At 44.0% G+C, this 15343-nt stretch overlaps 1 protein-coding gene across 2 annotated transcripts in view; it reads left to right on the forward strand.

Annotated features, from left to right (window-relative positions):
• Positions 1-15343, forward strand: part of GALNTL6 (polypeptide N-acetylgalactosaminyltransferase like 6) — a 451077-nt gene that overhangs the window by 49654 nt on the left and 386080 nt on the right. Inside the window, exon 3 of one of the 2 annotated variants that reach the window (XM_054204218.1) lies at positions 5046-5081. The exons of the other annotated variant lie outside the window; for it this stretch is intronic. Within the exon in view, the coding sequence (XP_054060193.1) occupies positions 5046-5081 (36 nt within the window). The remainder of the gene's footprint in view (positions 1-5045; positions 5082-15343) is intronic. 2 annotated transcript variants of the gene reach the window in all.

Here is a 15343-nt window from a genome sequence, read left to right on the forward strand (position 1 = left end):
AATACTTCAAGAGACTTCTAAATTAGAAGCTGTAGCTAGAGCAGTCGTTAAAGGCAGCGAGGAGCACCTGAAGAAGTTTTGGCAAATGCAGTGTTTTGAAGTAGTTCGTATTTGTCATCATAATTCTGAATGATGGGTATTTGACTTTTCCGAATATTAGTAGCGGCAGAGACTTGGACGAGTAACAGGACATTTTTCTTTCATAGTAAGCTCCTACAGATGGGCGTGCTGTTCTCGCTCGAACAAAACCCCAGTGCCACCCAGCAGCGTGCGCTGGTCCCTGCCTGTGCCGTTCGGGAGCTGGAGCTCTCTGGTCTTCCCACCTGATGAAGCATTTCAAAACCTACTCACCCCTAAGCACGGGATTTTCACTGGCTGATTGCCAAGCGAGACGGTGTCTCACTTCTGATAAAATGAGGCCTGAGAGATTTTAAGTTTAAAAAAAAAAAGGAGAAAAGAAATCGTACTTTTCTCTCCTATGAGGATTCTGAAAGCGGCTCCTTTCAGAGCGCTGGCCCAGAGGTGGGCTCTGCAGCCTTGCTGCAGCTGAGCAGGGGCCAAAGTTGCGTTTGCTCTGCACTGTGATGAGAACGAACACTTTTGAATATGGTTTGTAAAATGCCGCCGTCCTTCCCCAGTGTTTCCATCTTAGCCTGGGGATAAGGGCGAGTCTGTGTCACTGGAGCATTACAGCTTGGACAAGTTCAAGGCAATGTCCTGTTTGATGAAGATGAGAGTTACTCACCTCAGCGACCCACCTAAAGTGTCACAGATGCTTGAGTTGACGCTGCCCAAGTCACTAAACGTCACCGACACCAGTAATGGTGATTAGAGATTAGCAATGGCATTTAACAGCAACCGCTCACTGCTGGAGCTCCGGTCTCGTGTCGTAATGAAGTTACCCTGCCAACCCTGAAACATGCCCAGCCACCTTGAAGTGACCATTAACGTGCCTTGCTCATTCAAGTTAGCGGAGATACACAAAAGAATAAAGTTATTCCTGTGTGCGAGGGTTTGCACATCAAATATTTAATGCAAGGCATGCTTTTTTTCTGAAAAAACGTTTACCCAGACTTGACATCTACTGAAGAAGGTTTCTGAAGTCTGACAAAGAATTAACCAGAAAGAAAAGAAATAATCATTGGCATATTCTCAGGAGAGAGAGGACAGCATAAGGTAAACGTATTTTGCATAGTGAGGCACTGTCTGCACTCAGATTCTGACTGTATTAAAATACAGATGGATAGCAAATTTCCCTGCTATAGGTGTACTACTTTAAAAGAAAGAAAAAAGTGATGATGCAAAGTCTGGTGAAGGTGTTCTGGTGGCGGAGTCACCATCTCTGGAGGTATTTAAAAGACGGGTAGATGTAGTGCTCAGAGAGCTGGTTTAGTGATGGTTTTTGTTGGTGTTGGGCTGATGGTTGGACTCGACGATCTGAAAGGTCCCTTCCGACCCGGGCGATTCTATGGTTCTGTGGTACTGAAGTACCACGGCAAACTCTGATCTAATCAGAGAGAGTAATGGGTGACATAAGGCATTTGGTCTGGCCAAAAGCAGATCTCCTGCAGAGGTGTCACTAGCTTCAGTGTGATTTAAAAAGAAAGCTCATATCCAGCAGTTACCTAGTAAATTTTACAGCTATAGAGCCAACTTCTCATAGACTTTTCAGTATCGGTCTGATGTCCCTGATGCACATACAGCATGTGCCTGTGTGCCAAACGGCCAGTGGTAGCCGGGTGGCCACCCACAGCCCTTGGCTCTGGAGGCAGCAGTCTGCAGTGGAGGGATGTCCCCCGTCCCCCCAGAGGTGCCTTTCCCGACCACGCGCTGTACGGATCGCGTGCGAAAGGCAGATCTCTGCGAGGAAAGCACCATCGCAGCCGCACGGAGGGCAAGTAAACTTCAGAAGCCATCACTCCACCATTTTAAACCATTGGATAATTATTTCATTAATGCGGTTAATTGAAATTATACTGAATTAATTTCTTAATAAGTTTCTTTAATTCAGTTTAGTGGGAAAAATATGGTGTGGAGAAAGCGTATCTAATTATTAGTGAGTGTTTAGTACTGCAGTGCTAATTCTTCAAATAGAATGCGCTGTATGTCTTAAAATAAGTTCTAGTCTCAAGAAAATGACCCCCTCTCCTGACATGGGAGAGACTTGTTCTTGTCTTTTCTTAGATCCGTCATTTTTATAACTGGGGAACTTTAATGGACTTTAGCATTTCTGTTGTAAACTGATAAATATGCATAGCAGCCATCTTCCACAAATGTCTGAAGCATCAAGAGCATCAGCTTTGAAACACCAGGACAGACTAATGCATAAAGGATGAGTCTGCACAGTCCTTCCTTACATAGGCTTTAAAATCATTCCTAATGCTTCTCTTATATTGTAAACTACTGCCTGGAAAAGCACAGCTTGCGGAAGGATTTTAAAAGGTTTTCAGGACTCACCCTATTCTATGTACTCACATATTTATGTGCCTTCGGTGGTAAAAATAGCTGGTGTTCCCTCACCCCGCGGGGAGGGGAGTGAAGAGCAGGAGCGGCACTGAGCCATGGCTCTGGGGCACGGGCAGGTTACGTCTGAAGGGGGCTGGGCTTCCATGGGGGCAGCGAGCGACCCTCAGGCGCGGGCGGCTTCGGCGCGTGGGAGCCACATCCCGAGAGACCTGAAGCTTGATTTTTAAATCCAGCTTGGGAGCCTAACTCCTGTAAGGGTCTGAGTGAGGGAAAACAAGGTCTTATGTAAATCAGTAGGACCTACCATTTTAAGGGCTTCCTTTTGTTTATTTATTTATTTGTTTGTAAATATATGTTTTCCATATTTTATATAAATAATATGAGTTTGTTTTTATCTTAAAATTTATTGAAAGACTGAGTTGGTTCGGTAGCTCATAAATAATGAAAGCTTTGAAAATCTGAAATCACGTTAATAACTCATTAAGTCTGAAGTAATTTTTTTTTGCAGATCTTGTTAATAAATGCTTAATAAAGTATGTTAAAAGATCTCATCATTCTTTACTAGCTGTGTAAAACTGTGCCGTGCAATTTGCAGCGTGAAAATGTAAATTATGAATTCCATCAGTGGATTACCAATTATTGCTAAAATGATTCTTTATAGCCATTTATTTCTTACATTTCTGATTTTCTCAAATCGCTGGGTTCTTGCAATGAATTTCATAGGAGCCTTAAATGGCCCTTGGAGCAGCTGTTCTTGCAGGGCACTGACACTCCTCGGAAGTTCCGTTTGTTTTAGTCTCTGCTTAAACTTGACATGGCCCAGTCCCATTATTTTAAAGGAATATTGCAAACAGGACAACTTTGGAGAGTTTCCAAACGTGCCTGTTTTTGAGAAAATAGTGGAGAAATGAGATTATAATGTCTGTAATTGTTTTTATATTGGATAAGCGGAAAAATAACGGTGATAAAGGTTTCAGAACACTGCCAACTTTTTTTGCTAGGACAAGATCGGTGTGGTCGATATCGTACATGCAGGTGTACAAGATGTGTTATTTAAGGAGCATCGCTGCCAAATGAGGGCTAAGATATAACAAAGGCATTGCCAGTGTTGTTCATTTCCAGTTTAGGATGTTGTGTTCAATCTGAAGTGACAGTACTTTAAATTAACCCTGAGATTTGGTTGCCTAAGTGGCAGAACCTTCACTAGTCAGAGACATCAAGTGGAGAAGGGTATTCTGTTCTGTGTGCAGGTGCTTGTTTCTCACGTGCAGTTCGCTTAGTTTTCAGTGGTAATAATTACCGGGTGAGAAAAAGGGGCCGTTTTAGTAATTTGTAAGGTGGATATGTGAGAATAATGATGTGTATGTGACGTGTGTGTGTGCGTGTGCTGTGTAGTGTAGGTATGGCGTATGGTGCTCACATACTTCCATACACAAAGGTGCAGAGTCTTTCCTTATTGATGTGTCGTGTCTGTACCGCCCACGGCCGGCTGGTCGTATAATGCTTTCATAAAAAGGTAATGCAATACAACAGACACCCGGCGTAAGAAAATATGGTAATCAAAATGATAGACTTTATGAATTACAGTAACTACACATTTTATTATATGATACACTTTACATTTTATTATAATATACATTTTATGATCATTACAAAGATTGCAGCTCCTGAAATAATTTAGATGTTCATTTGGTACTGTACTAAAGTCCTTTTAGCTGATACAGCTGTAGTTGTTACCTGTTCTATTGCCTGGTGGAAGAAGAATAAATAACAGTTACTGGGAACAAAAGGTTGTGGGGCCCAGAGTAGGTCCCACGTGTTCAGGCTGCGGCGCGGTGAAGCCGCAGGCAGCGGCGGTGCTGTCTGTGGTTCGGTGGGGACTGGGCACACAGGGAGGAGGAGGAGGTGCCGTGGCGAAGGCTGGGGGCAGCCTGGCAGAGGGGCTCTAACCCATCGCCTCGAAGCCTCTGCGGCTGGGGGAGCCGGGTGCCCACGTGGCAGAAAGCCTGATGCTCTTGGTGCTTTGGATTGAGCACAGCGACGTCTGCTGAGCGTTTTCAGGGAACAGGAGAGCGGGCTGTTGCCTGCTGGCAGTTTTCAAGCAAGGAGGCATTGTAGGCGTTTGGAAGTGAGGGGACAAACTCAGAATTTCTGTGCGAAGAATGAATGTTTTCTACCGAATACGTTTGTGTAGCTTTTTGTTTTCAGCAGATATCGAGTGTCATATACACATTCAGCAGAGATAGTCATATGCTATCTGCTTAATAAAATGCCCCCTAAAGACTTCTCTCTTCTGTGAGGGTGATATGAGATCCTAATTTTAACCACTTATTTAAATTTGGGGAGTCCCGGTAAACAGTCTTCACTGTGTCTCACTGACTTCTACAGGAGTATTGCCAATGATCCATTGCCCGTGGATCCAACAAATACTTTTCATTTGGTACTTGATGCAAGAGCATTCAAGAACTTTAAATTGAGATGAAGTACTGCGGGGTGCAAACTGAGGAGCAAGCGGGGATGGCGCGTCCACTCCTTGAAGCGTTTAACCCACAGGGTGGAAGTGTGCTCTGGCGGGTGAGTCTGCTTTGACCCCAGCCGTGCCCGCGGGCTCTCACGTCGTTACTGGTAAGGCAGAGGATCCTCCCGTCTCTCTCGTAGGGATCTCATGGGATGAGGCTGATGCTGCTGGTGTCCTGCGGGCTTGGTGGCACCGGGTTGCTAATGCGGTGTGGCCCAGGCGGAGCCGGGCAAGCATCGCCGGTTCATTATTGTCATCATTATCCAGGTGCCAGTTCCACTGCACAGTGGAGTCATGGTGGATTCCTTGGACTCGCCGTTAGCACACAGCTAGTCCTGTGCTTATGCTTCTAGAAGGTGCGGTTTTATCTTCTTTATTCTGGACAAATTTGAGGGGAATAAAAGCAGTTCTTACTTCAAACCCTTTGAGCAGGTGCACGCGGTTCGGTATTGTGAGCAAAGTGCTCCTTTGTTGCAGAAACGAGCTGGTGTTTGTAGAATATCAAAGGCAAGTTGAGATGGCTTGTTGCAAACTTTTCCTTTGAAAACAAAATTCTGAACTTTTTCAGTCTTCACTCACGTCAAAATACAGTTGAACGGTTGCTTTGTGACTCCAAGGATTACTTGGCAATCCAGGACTCGCAGTGTTTCTCATAAGTAAATATCTTTTCCCACAAGAAAAAAATGTTTCTTATGCTGTCTCTAAATTTATGGGCAACTTTATTTCCAGGTAGATTGCGTAAAAAAAGAAAGCATAACAAAATGGTCTTTTGGAAGATTTATGTGTATTTATTTTCAATGTATGCCAAGCATTAATGCATAAATAATTAATGGGCAGAGATATTTCAATTTTCTAGAACCAGGAATATATTTGAAAGGAAACGATCATGAGGGCAATACAGCTTAGTGTCGTCAGCATGACAGTGAAAGAGGAGAATGTCACAAGCCAGAATTTGCCTGTGGGGTGGGATGTGAGAAAGGCCGGCGGGGAGATGTGCTCCAGTTCTTCGGGCCTCTCCAGGTGTCAGAGAAAAGAAAAAGAAACAGGTGGGCGATAGGTTGATCCCCCCCATCAGTAGGTTCAGCGGGGGCTGGCTGTGGAACCAATACATCTGGAGAGGAATTTCTGGTATTCATTCATAAATAGTTAATCTTTTTATAAAGTTAGGCTCTCCAGTTAACTTTATTTCAGTTGTGCGTTTGACATGATTTCATTAGTCATCTGATAACTCTAATCAGCGTCACTGTACTACACAAAAAATGAGGTTCTAGTCAGAGTTGACAGTCACTGGAAGGTTTTTTGGATTATACAGTCTTTTAAATTTAAATGTCATCTCTGAGGGGTGTTGAGCAGGGGAATAGCTCGTGCTCGACTTAGCGTGTCTGCCACTGTGCTGCGTATCCTCAGATGGTATTCCCCGGAGCTGAACAACCGCATCGCGCTCTTTCTGAGCAGGGTAGAAACTGTGGCCATTTCTGCCATCAGATGTAGTTCTTTTTCTTTGTTTTGAAACCTGCCTTTCCAACTCACAGATGGAAAATATGAGGGGACATAGGATTGAAACCTCAGGATCTCTGCCTGCCTCGGATAATGACTTGCTGAACAGAACTCCTGAGCCTGATGGAGTTTCAGTAATGTCTCTAGAAGAACGTGACAAAAAAAGTAGAATTTTTAGATATTTCAGGATCACTTCAGGTAGTTCCTTTCATCTGGTTGGAAGGTGCCAAAGAGGAAAGACAACCTCCCTTCTAGCTTTCCACCGTGCCCGGGGGGATTCAGAGGAAGATCCTGCTGACCAGTTCTGTTAGGTGACTGGTAGCTCCAGAGGAGACATCCCTCATGGCCCTGCCTTTGGAAGCCCACCCGAGCAGAGCTCACCTCCCCTTCGAAGCCCCCAGTCACCAAGAAGAACCCCAGCTCCTGGCTGCCTGGTCGAGCCCTTTCTGCTGAGCACCCTTCCCCGTCTGTGTGAATATGCATCTGCGACTTGCCTTTGCTCGTTAAATGGGTGTTAATATACTACACCGCCCTTTCCTTTGCTCTTCTTCCTTGCCCAATATTTGAAGAATTATTTTCGATCAAAACCATACTAGTATCCTGACCAATTAAGTCAGTTCTGGACAGTAACTCTGCTTAAACAGCAATGTATAAAGATCACGAGTGTTTTCTTTCTTAAGTATGGAATTTATTTGCCTAAAATTACATTTTGATTTAGCGTTAGAAGTCTTTGTTCCTAGGTCAGTAATTGCTTCAGGCACTAGGCTGAAAATGAGAGCTCTGCCCTTGATAGAAGTGGCACACCAAATTTACTGGGGAAAAGGAACGGGACATAGTTCCACAGATTTGTATTTTTTCATAAGTCATTTAAATGGAATGAGTTAGGGTCATATAGTTTCCTAGCTATGAAAAATTCTGCAAATGAATCCCTTTGTTTTAAGGGTGTTTTAGCATAGAAAAAATATTATGGGGTAAATCTTAGTTGTTTTAATTTATTTTCCTTTTTTTTTAATGGTTTGAAATGACTGGAGTTGTATTGTACATTTAAAAAAAAGTCAAAGAAATTCTATGAAATATTGTAGTATAGTCCTTGACCTTAAAAGTCTATAATGTAAATTATATTAAAATTGGAGACTTAAAAAAATGACTATAATTCCCTTCAAAGCTGGGTGCGAATTGTGTGGCAGATGGTCGGGCATTTTTGAGCTATTGTGTGGCCGCGCCATGGAGCTGCCTTTGAGAGGCATTGGCGGTGAAGAGGGGCAGGCAGTGTGCCCGGAGCGACCCCACAGTCAAGTGTTCTCTCTCCATAGGTTAACGCAAAGTATTTGATTTAGGGAAAATGTCATTTCTCTGGTGGATCACTCGTCTACTTGTTGCCGAAACAGCCTTGTCCTTGGGCTTGAGCTCTCAAAGTCATCAGGGTGGCCCGCAGCAGCTCGCAAAACTGGGATTTTGCGTGTAAATCCAGGTGACCTAAATTCCACTATGTCCCCGTTTCATCTTTGTTTCTCTATTGACTGTCTGTAAGCCTCCAGAACCGGAGGGCTCAGGAACACAAATACATTCAGACTCTCTGGACCTGAGCTTTTGTCCTCGGGATAAAATGAGATTCACAGCCTGTACAAACTGGCGTTTGTGTCCTTTAACTGGTGTTCCACGGACAAGTGAATTTCACCCTTCAAAAATGCATTGGTTCTTAAGTCAATGCAGTTCTTAAAAGAGAGGTTTTCATCCTGAAGTTTTGGGTTTTCTTTAAAGCTAAACTTCTGGTAAGTAGGGAAAACTCTGCTTTCATCCAGCTTATGTGACCGCGTTTTGGTAAATAAACAGCCAACACTGAGCGGGTACAGAAGCCATGCCCAAAACAGACGGAGCACATTTAATAGGGAAACTTGGGATATCTGGTCTCTCTACACATCACTTTCGTAATCCCTTTTTGTATTTTTCTTTTGTGGAGAAGTTTGTGGTAACCTGCTTAAGAAGCGTATTCATTTTGAGTTGTCATGCCTGTGAATTCCCCCCTGAAAATAACGGAGTTGTTGTTATTCTGTTTTGTATTTTAACTTCAAGTGATCTCTCGAAAGGAGTTTACAGTCTTTCACTTTTGTGCCAGGAGAAAACTATTTAGTGGAAAAAAACACACCTTCGGAAAAGATTTGTTGAATAGAAATCTATCACCTCTCATTGGACAAATGAAAAAAAGACTTTTCAGCCTTGATGGGTAAAGTAATGTAGAATAAAGCAGTGTAGAATAAAAGAACATCGTAGTAGTTGCAAACTCCTTTTAAATTCGATGTTTAATTGCAATAGGATCATTTTTTATTATTATTATTTTACCCATGACAATTTTATGATAAAAAAACAAAAGCGCAGAATAGACACACTGTTCTGCATCTCTTTTACCTGGTTGCCAATGAACATTTTATTTAATTGAAATTGGTAACAGTTTTTGCTAGCTTTTTGTACTGTGTTACTTATCATGATAATGGTGTAGTATCTAACTTTGGTCTAGGTGGCTCACAGAACTTTCTTCTCTTTTTTTTTCCTGTCCCCCCGAGATACTCCCGTAGCTGCTGGGTTTTTTGCGTTTCACAGGATGCTCTGGAAAAGCCAGAAAGGTTCCAGCTTTGCTTCAGTCTCACTTCACATTGCATGAAGGAGGCGGCTCCGTTGCAAAAAGTAGCATCTTTCTTAGATTTTCTTGTCTGGAAACCATTCCTGGGGTTCAGAGCTCTGCAGCAAGAAAGTTTAGCGAGCGACGCAGGTAGACAGCAGAACTGCTGGGGCCAGCTGAGTTGGAGGCAGACTCATCATTTCTGCTTTTTGCCCTCTCCGTGCCCTTGTAGAGCAAAACTCCAGGAGGGATCTACTCTTTTTCCTGTAGAGTCTCTGTGTCTGTCCCTTCGGCTCAGTGGTTTATCCCAGTCCTTTCCGCCGGCTCAGTTAGCGGCAATGAGAATATTGAATAACCTTTGAGAGAGCAGTGATGGTGATGTCTTCTAGCACCTGGCAGATGAAAAAGGAACACTGGCAAACCAGAATATTCCCCTGCTTCTCCTCTGCGTCCTTGCAGAGGAGCCAAGCAGAAACCAGTCCGACGCCAGTATGTAATTCCTCTTCCGCTTGTAGTGGGTGGCAGCAGATGTTTCTTGACTCAGTGCAGGTGGAAGGAAAAAGTACCTTTTTGTTGTTTCATAGGCTTGCGGTAAATACTGCCTTCATCTACATCCGGACTGCTGAAATTAAAGAAATGTCTTTTAAGAATATAGTGTGCTAAAGAGAGTAGTAATAAAATTAGAAAAATCGTTTTATTTCCCGCTCCGTCTTACAGGATGTGTCTCTGCTAAAGTGGGAAAATAAAGTGCTTATAAAAATGAGCTCCTGTATTTTGTACAAGCAATAATGTGTAGTTCCAGCTATAGATGTAACGGACACTACAAGGAGATTACACGTAGTTCGGAGAGGACTAGCAGGGACACGTGCCTTACCTTCCAAAGGGGCATGGGGGCTTTGTCCTGACATCTTTACGGAATCACGGAATCACGGAATCTTCAGAGTTGGAAGGGACCTCTAGAGATCATCTAGTCCAACTCCCCTGCTAGAGCAGGATTGCCTAAAGCACATCCCTCAGGGCTGCATCCAGGCGGGTCTTGAAAATCTCCAGAGAAGGGGACTCCACACCCTCCCTGGGCAGCCTGTTCCAGTGCTCCGTCACCCTCACTGTAAAGAAGTTTTTCCATGTATTTGAACGGAACTTCCTATGTTCTAGCTCGTGCCCATTGCCCCTTGTCCTGTCGCTGGGAACCATTGAAAAGAGCCTGGCTCCGTCCTCCTTAAACCCACCCTTTAGATACTTGTAAACATTAATCAGGTCCCCCCTCAACCTTCTCTTCTCCAGGCTAAAGAGTCCCAGCTCTTTCAGCCTTTCCTCATAAGGGAGGTGCTCCAGTCCCACAATCATCTTGGTTGCCCTTCGCTGGACTCGCTCCAGTAGTTCCCTGTCCCTCTTGAACTGGGGAGCCCAAAACTGGACACAGTACTCCAGTTGTGGCCTCACCAGTGCAGAGTAGAGGGGGAGAATGACCTCCCTCGACCTACTGGCCACAGTCTTCCCTATGCAGCCCAGGATGCCATTGGCCTTCTTGGCGACAAGGGCACACTGCTGGCTCATGGATAATTTGCTGTCTACCAGGACCCCCAGGTCCTTCTCCTCAGAGCTGCTTCCCAGCATGTCCGCCCCTAACCTATACTGGTGTTTGGCATTCTTCCTTCCCAGGTGCAGGACCCTACACTTGCTTTTGTTGAACCTCATTAGGTTCTTCTCTGCCCAGCTCTCCAGCCTGTCCAGGTCACGCTGGATGGCAGCACGGCCCTCCGGAGTGTCGGCCACCCCTCCCAGCTTGGTATCATCAGCAAACTTGCTGAGGATACACTCTGTCCCCTCATCTAGGTCATTAATGAATATATTGAACAAAATTGGCCCAAGTATTGACGCCTGAGGGACACCACTCGTTACAGGCCTCCAACTGGACTCTGTGCCGCTGATCTTTGTCCCTCAAAAGGGAGTTTTGTGCCCCGTCTCTGTGTAATCTTTGCTATAAGATCAGAGAAGGACAAGAGTACAGAAATTATACACTGGGTAATAACCAAAGAGAAACGTAGTGACTTGACATCGAGGAAGCAAAGACAGATAATATGAATAAATTTGAATTGTTTTAAAACATAGGCCTAAAATGCTGTATTATTAGAAGTTGCTTAATCTCTCTTTGAACCGAACTTCTCTAGACTTAAATCTTGTTTTCCTTATACTTCCATACTAATGATATAACCAGGTTTAAAATTCAAGTTTTGTTAATACTGTTGGATGATTAATTATAAATGGCAAGTGAATGATGATAAGTGTGCTTTATTAATCTCTAGTTATCTTTTCTACGATTATAATGCATTGTCTTTGCCTCGTGGTATGCCTCACAGTACAGGAATATTAATACACCCTCAGTGAATAGAGCTGAACAATCAGTCATGTGCTTTTATTTTGCCATTGAATACTTGTTTCCCAAGCAATCTGCTGCAAAGGCCAGGCGCGGTGGAGCAGCAGCTGCTGTTATCACCAACTAGAGACTGCTGGTTGCTCTGAAGATGGAGTTTTCTACTCTTTGTAAGATTTACAGAAGTGTTTTTCTGAACAGAATGAACAGTTATAATCTAGACATTTGGTGTTTTCATTTGGATCTTCCACTAAACCTCTTCCACTAAACCTACTGTAATGCAGATGAAATCCATACAAATAATCAAATAAGAACAAGGCTTTTTCTGCAGCGGCTTGCATACAAGATCTCATGTCTCTTGTCACAGTCACCGGCTAAGCTTACATTTGAAAAAAAACCAGAAACAAATATGGAATGTGAAATTCCTGTCTTTTGTTGCTGTTGTTACAGTGAGTTTATTTCATAGAAATAAGCAGTCTGGTGAGGAGCAGCTGAGGGAGCTGGGGGGGTTCAGCCTGGAGAAGAGGAGGCTGAGGGGAGACCTTCTCGCTCTCTACAGCTCCCTGAAAGGAGGGGGTAGCCAGGGGGGGTCAGGCTCTTCTCCCAAGGAACAGGCCATGGGACAAGAGGGAACGGCCTCCAGTTGCACGAGGGGAGGTTTAGGATGGACATTAGGAACAATTTCTTCATGGAAGGGGCTGTCAAGCATTGGAAGAGGCTGCCCAGGGCAGTGGTGGAGTCGCCATCCCTGGAGGGATTTCAAAGCCGGGCAGACGTGGTGCTGAGGGACACGGGGTAGTGGGGGTTTGGGCAGGGTTGGGCTGGTGGTTGGACTCGATGATCTGAAAGGTCCCTTCCAACCCGGGCAATTCTGTGATTCTATGAAAGATGCGTGCTCTGTGCTCTCAGCTGGTGCCAGCGTTCATAAAGAGCTCAGGCTGAGACTCCTATAGCCGGAGCTTTTCCCAGAGGGTTTGTGTCTCTGGTGGGGCAGCCCCGCAGTGACTGGGAGGAGATGGAGCTCCCTGGGAAGGTTGGTGGTCCCCAGAGGGTTTGTGTCTCTGGTGGGGCAGCCCCATAGTGACCGCGAGGAGATGGAGCTCAAATGGTCGGGGAGAAATTTTTGGCACTATTTATGAGTTAATGCTCATGAAAGACTGGAGAAAATGAAGTGAATATTAAAAAGAATTAAGATTTAAGGAATGTTTTAGTAATATGAGGTAGATAAAGGTAATATGTGAAATATGATTTAATGTTTCTTAAGTCTAATGAGTAATAAAGCATATTTATTTTAAAATAATTAAATCCATCACGTTTATTACAGTAATACTGAAGAATCGGTGAGGTATGTGGTTCCATAGCTCCATAGTCCCCATCCTACCAGACTTAGGCAATAGTATGTAGGGGGAAAGATGAGGGGATAAGCTATATAATGTGCAATAGTGTGTTTATTGCACGTTGGAGGGCTGTTGGCTCCTCAAGGAGACCAGAAAAGCTCATTATAAAATGTCACACAGATTTTTAGGATAAGAGACTGTGATCCATGCTGGTGATAAGGGAGCAAAATGTCTCTCGCCTTCTCTTCAAGGTACTTCTGTGACAGATATCAACGATGTGGATGGTAACTATGTCCATTCAAAGGGAAAACCCAACACTAGATAAATGTATGGCACAACCGAATATATTCAAGGATTGTATTTTGAATAACATTATTAGGTATTTTCAATATTAGCCTTGGCTTTAGCTTGTCCTCCGTGGGTTAGCTTAGTCATGATAGTTCCTGCTCCCTGAAGGAACGTGTGCGTTCACAAGCAGTTCAGGAAGGAATCGCGAGACTTGGCCGTAGTTTGCTCTCTGCGGAATTCGGAGTGCTGCGTTTTCATAGCTGGTTCACTGAGAACGTAAGTTGCTTTATGGAACACGTGCACATGCTGTGTTTTATGTGTACATAGAGCCATTAATTGCCCCTGAATTCCTGCACCCCTAGCTGCAGTGCTTGCTTTGTTCGCTGGTAGTTTTGCAAGCCCAGCCTGTCGTTCTGGTAAGCACCCGTGTTAGAATGTCGGGCACGGGTTCTTGCTGTTGGTTGTCCTTGTTGGGGCTGTTCCTCGCCCCCCCAGTGTGGAAGCACCGCACAAAGAAATTGAGCTGGAGATTCATTGTCTGTCTTGCTCTTTTCTTTCTTTCCCTTTTCCATTTCCCTACTGCTTCAGTTTCTATTACTTGTAGAATCAAAGCTTGAGTTAATAATAGTTGACTGAAATTGGTTTACCTTTCCTGAGAAAATAAAAATGAATTAGTATTTCTTTATTTATTTATTTGCTGCTCCAGCTTTCCGGGACGCTTGGGTAGGTCAGCGTCTCACAGCCCTGTTGTTCCTAAGCTCAAAGGAGCAGTTTTGTGTTCCCGGTGCAGAGTAGGTGACATATACTTTGCAACTTGCATCTTCTGAATGTGTTTCTTGGTGTGTTTTTCTGTGTATGTAGTTGCAAATGTGATACAAAGGAATGCTACATGCATACTGTGAAAAGTGCGATAATGTTGGTATAGTGGTTGCAAATGTTATTCTGAGGGGAGCAGGGGAATCAGGTTTCTTCTTTTACCCTAATGCTCCCAAACCTTCTTTCATTACTCCGAATAACCAAAAATCTAATGAAGCCATTTTGACAAGCTGAAATAAATGCTCCTCTCTTCCTCCGCCTGTTCCTTTTTATCTCCAAACCTCTGCCTAAGTGGGTCAGAAATTCCCGTCCCCGTGGTTTCTCCGTGCGGTAAACTGCCTGTGGAGCGGGCGGGCGCCGAACAAAGCAGGGTCCGGCTCCCCCTGCAGAAGGACTCTGCTCCCCTGAGACGGAGCAGCTGAGGATGGGGCTCACCCTGATCTAGAGGGTTCGTTGGGTGTTTCGGTGTCGGGCAGCTCCACCGGACTGCTCAGTATAAATGAACGTGCCGCCTTTAGCAGTACTAACCAGATGGGCGCAGAACTGTTACCGAAACGGACTCTATCAGAACGGGAGTTGTGCAGAGCACCTGAGGCTAAGGACCTTTTTGTTCTTCTGTAGCTGCACATGCAAATGGGCGCACTCTCCGGGTGTTCCTCTTCCCGCAGCTGGCTTTTTTGCCTTTATCTACAAATCATTAACCAAGCAAATGTCAAAATCCTGAAAAGAAAGGCTCGTGTGGAAAAAATGCTGTGTATGATAAACATGCGTACTGACATGATTTATGTATATTCACTGTGGGAAATTTTCTTGTATTTTTGAAGGAATAGCTTTTAAGCAATTTATTTACCTACAGCAATAAATCAATTAATGTGTTACATCTACGAACAGATTTTGAAGTGTCCACCTGAACATAAAAAATGCCACTGGTATTAAAAGTCATTGCGTTCTGAAACTGTAACACACCTGGGACTTATAGAACCGTAGAATCATAGAATCTTCATGGTTGGAAAGGACCTTTGAGATCATCGAGTCCAACCAAACAACCTACAATCTCTTCCACTAGAGCACGCCCTGAAGTGCCACATCTGGACGTTCCTTAAACGCCTCTAGGGATGGTGACTCAACCCCCTCCCTGGGCAGGCTGTTCCAGTGCCTGACCACTCTTTCAGTAAAGTAATTCCTCCTAATGTCTAACCTAAACTTCTTACACAAGGAGTTCTTAATGTGATCAGAGAGGTTCACTATAGTTACTAAAAGTATTCTTGATACTGAGGTGGGATTTAATTTAATATTTTAATAATTTTAATTTAAATTTAAAAATGTGTTAATTTTTCTGTGGGACGTCTGTCAACGGTTGAGGTTGCATTTATAATTGTATAAAGCTTTTGGAAGTTTCTTGTTTGTGTAACTTTGGCTGAGTTCTGTGC

The sequence above is a fragment of the Rissa tridactyla genome, chromosome 5 (genome assembly GCF_028500815.1).
Source record: "Rissa tridactyla isolate bRisTri1 chromosome 5, bRisTri1.patW.cur.20221130, whole genome shotgun sequence".
Taxonomy (NCBI): domain Eukaryota; kingdom Metazoa; phylum Chordata; class Aves; order Charadriiformes; family Laridae; genus Rissa; species Rissa tridactyla.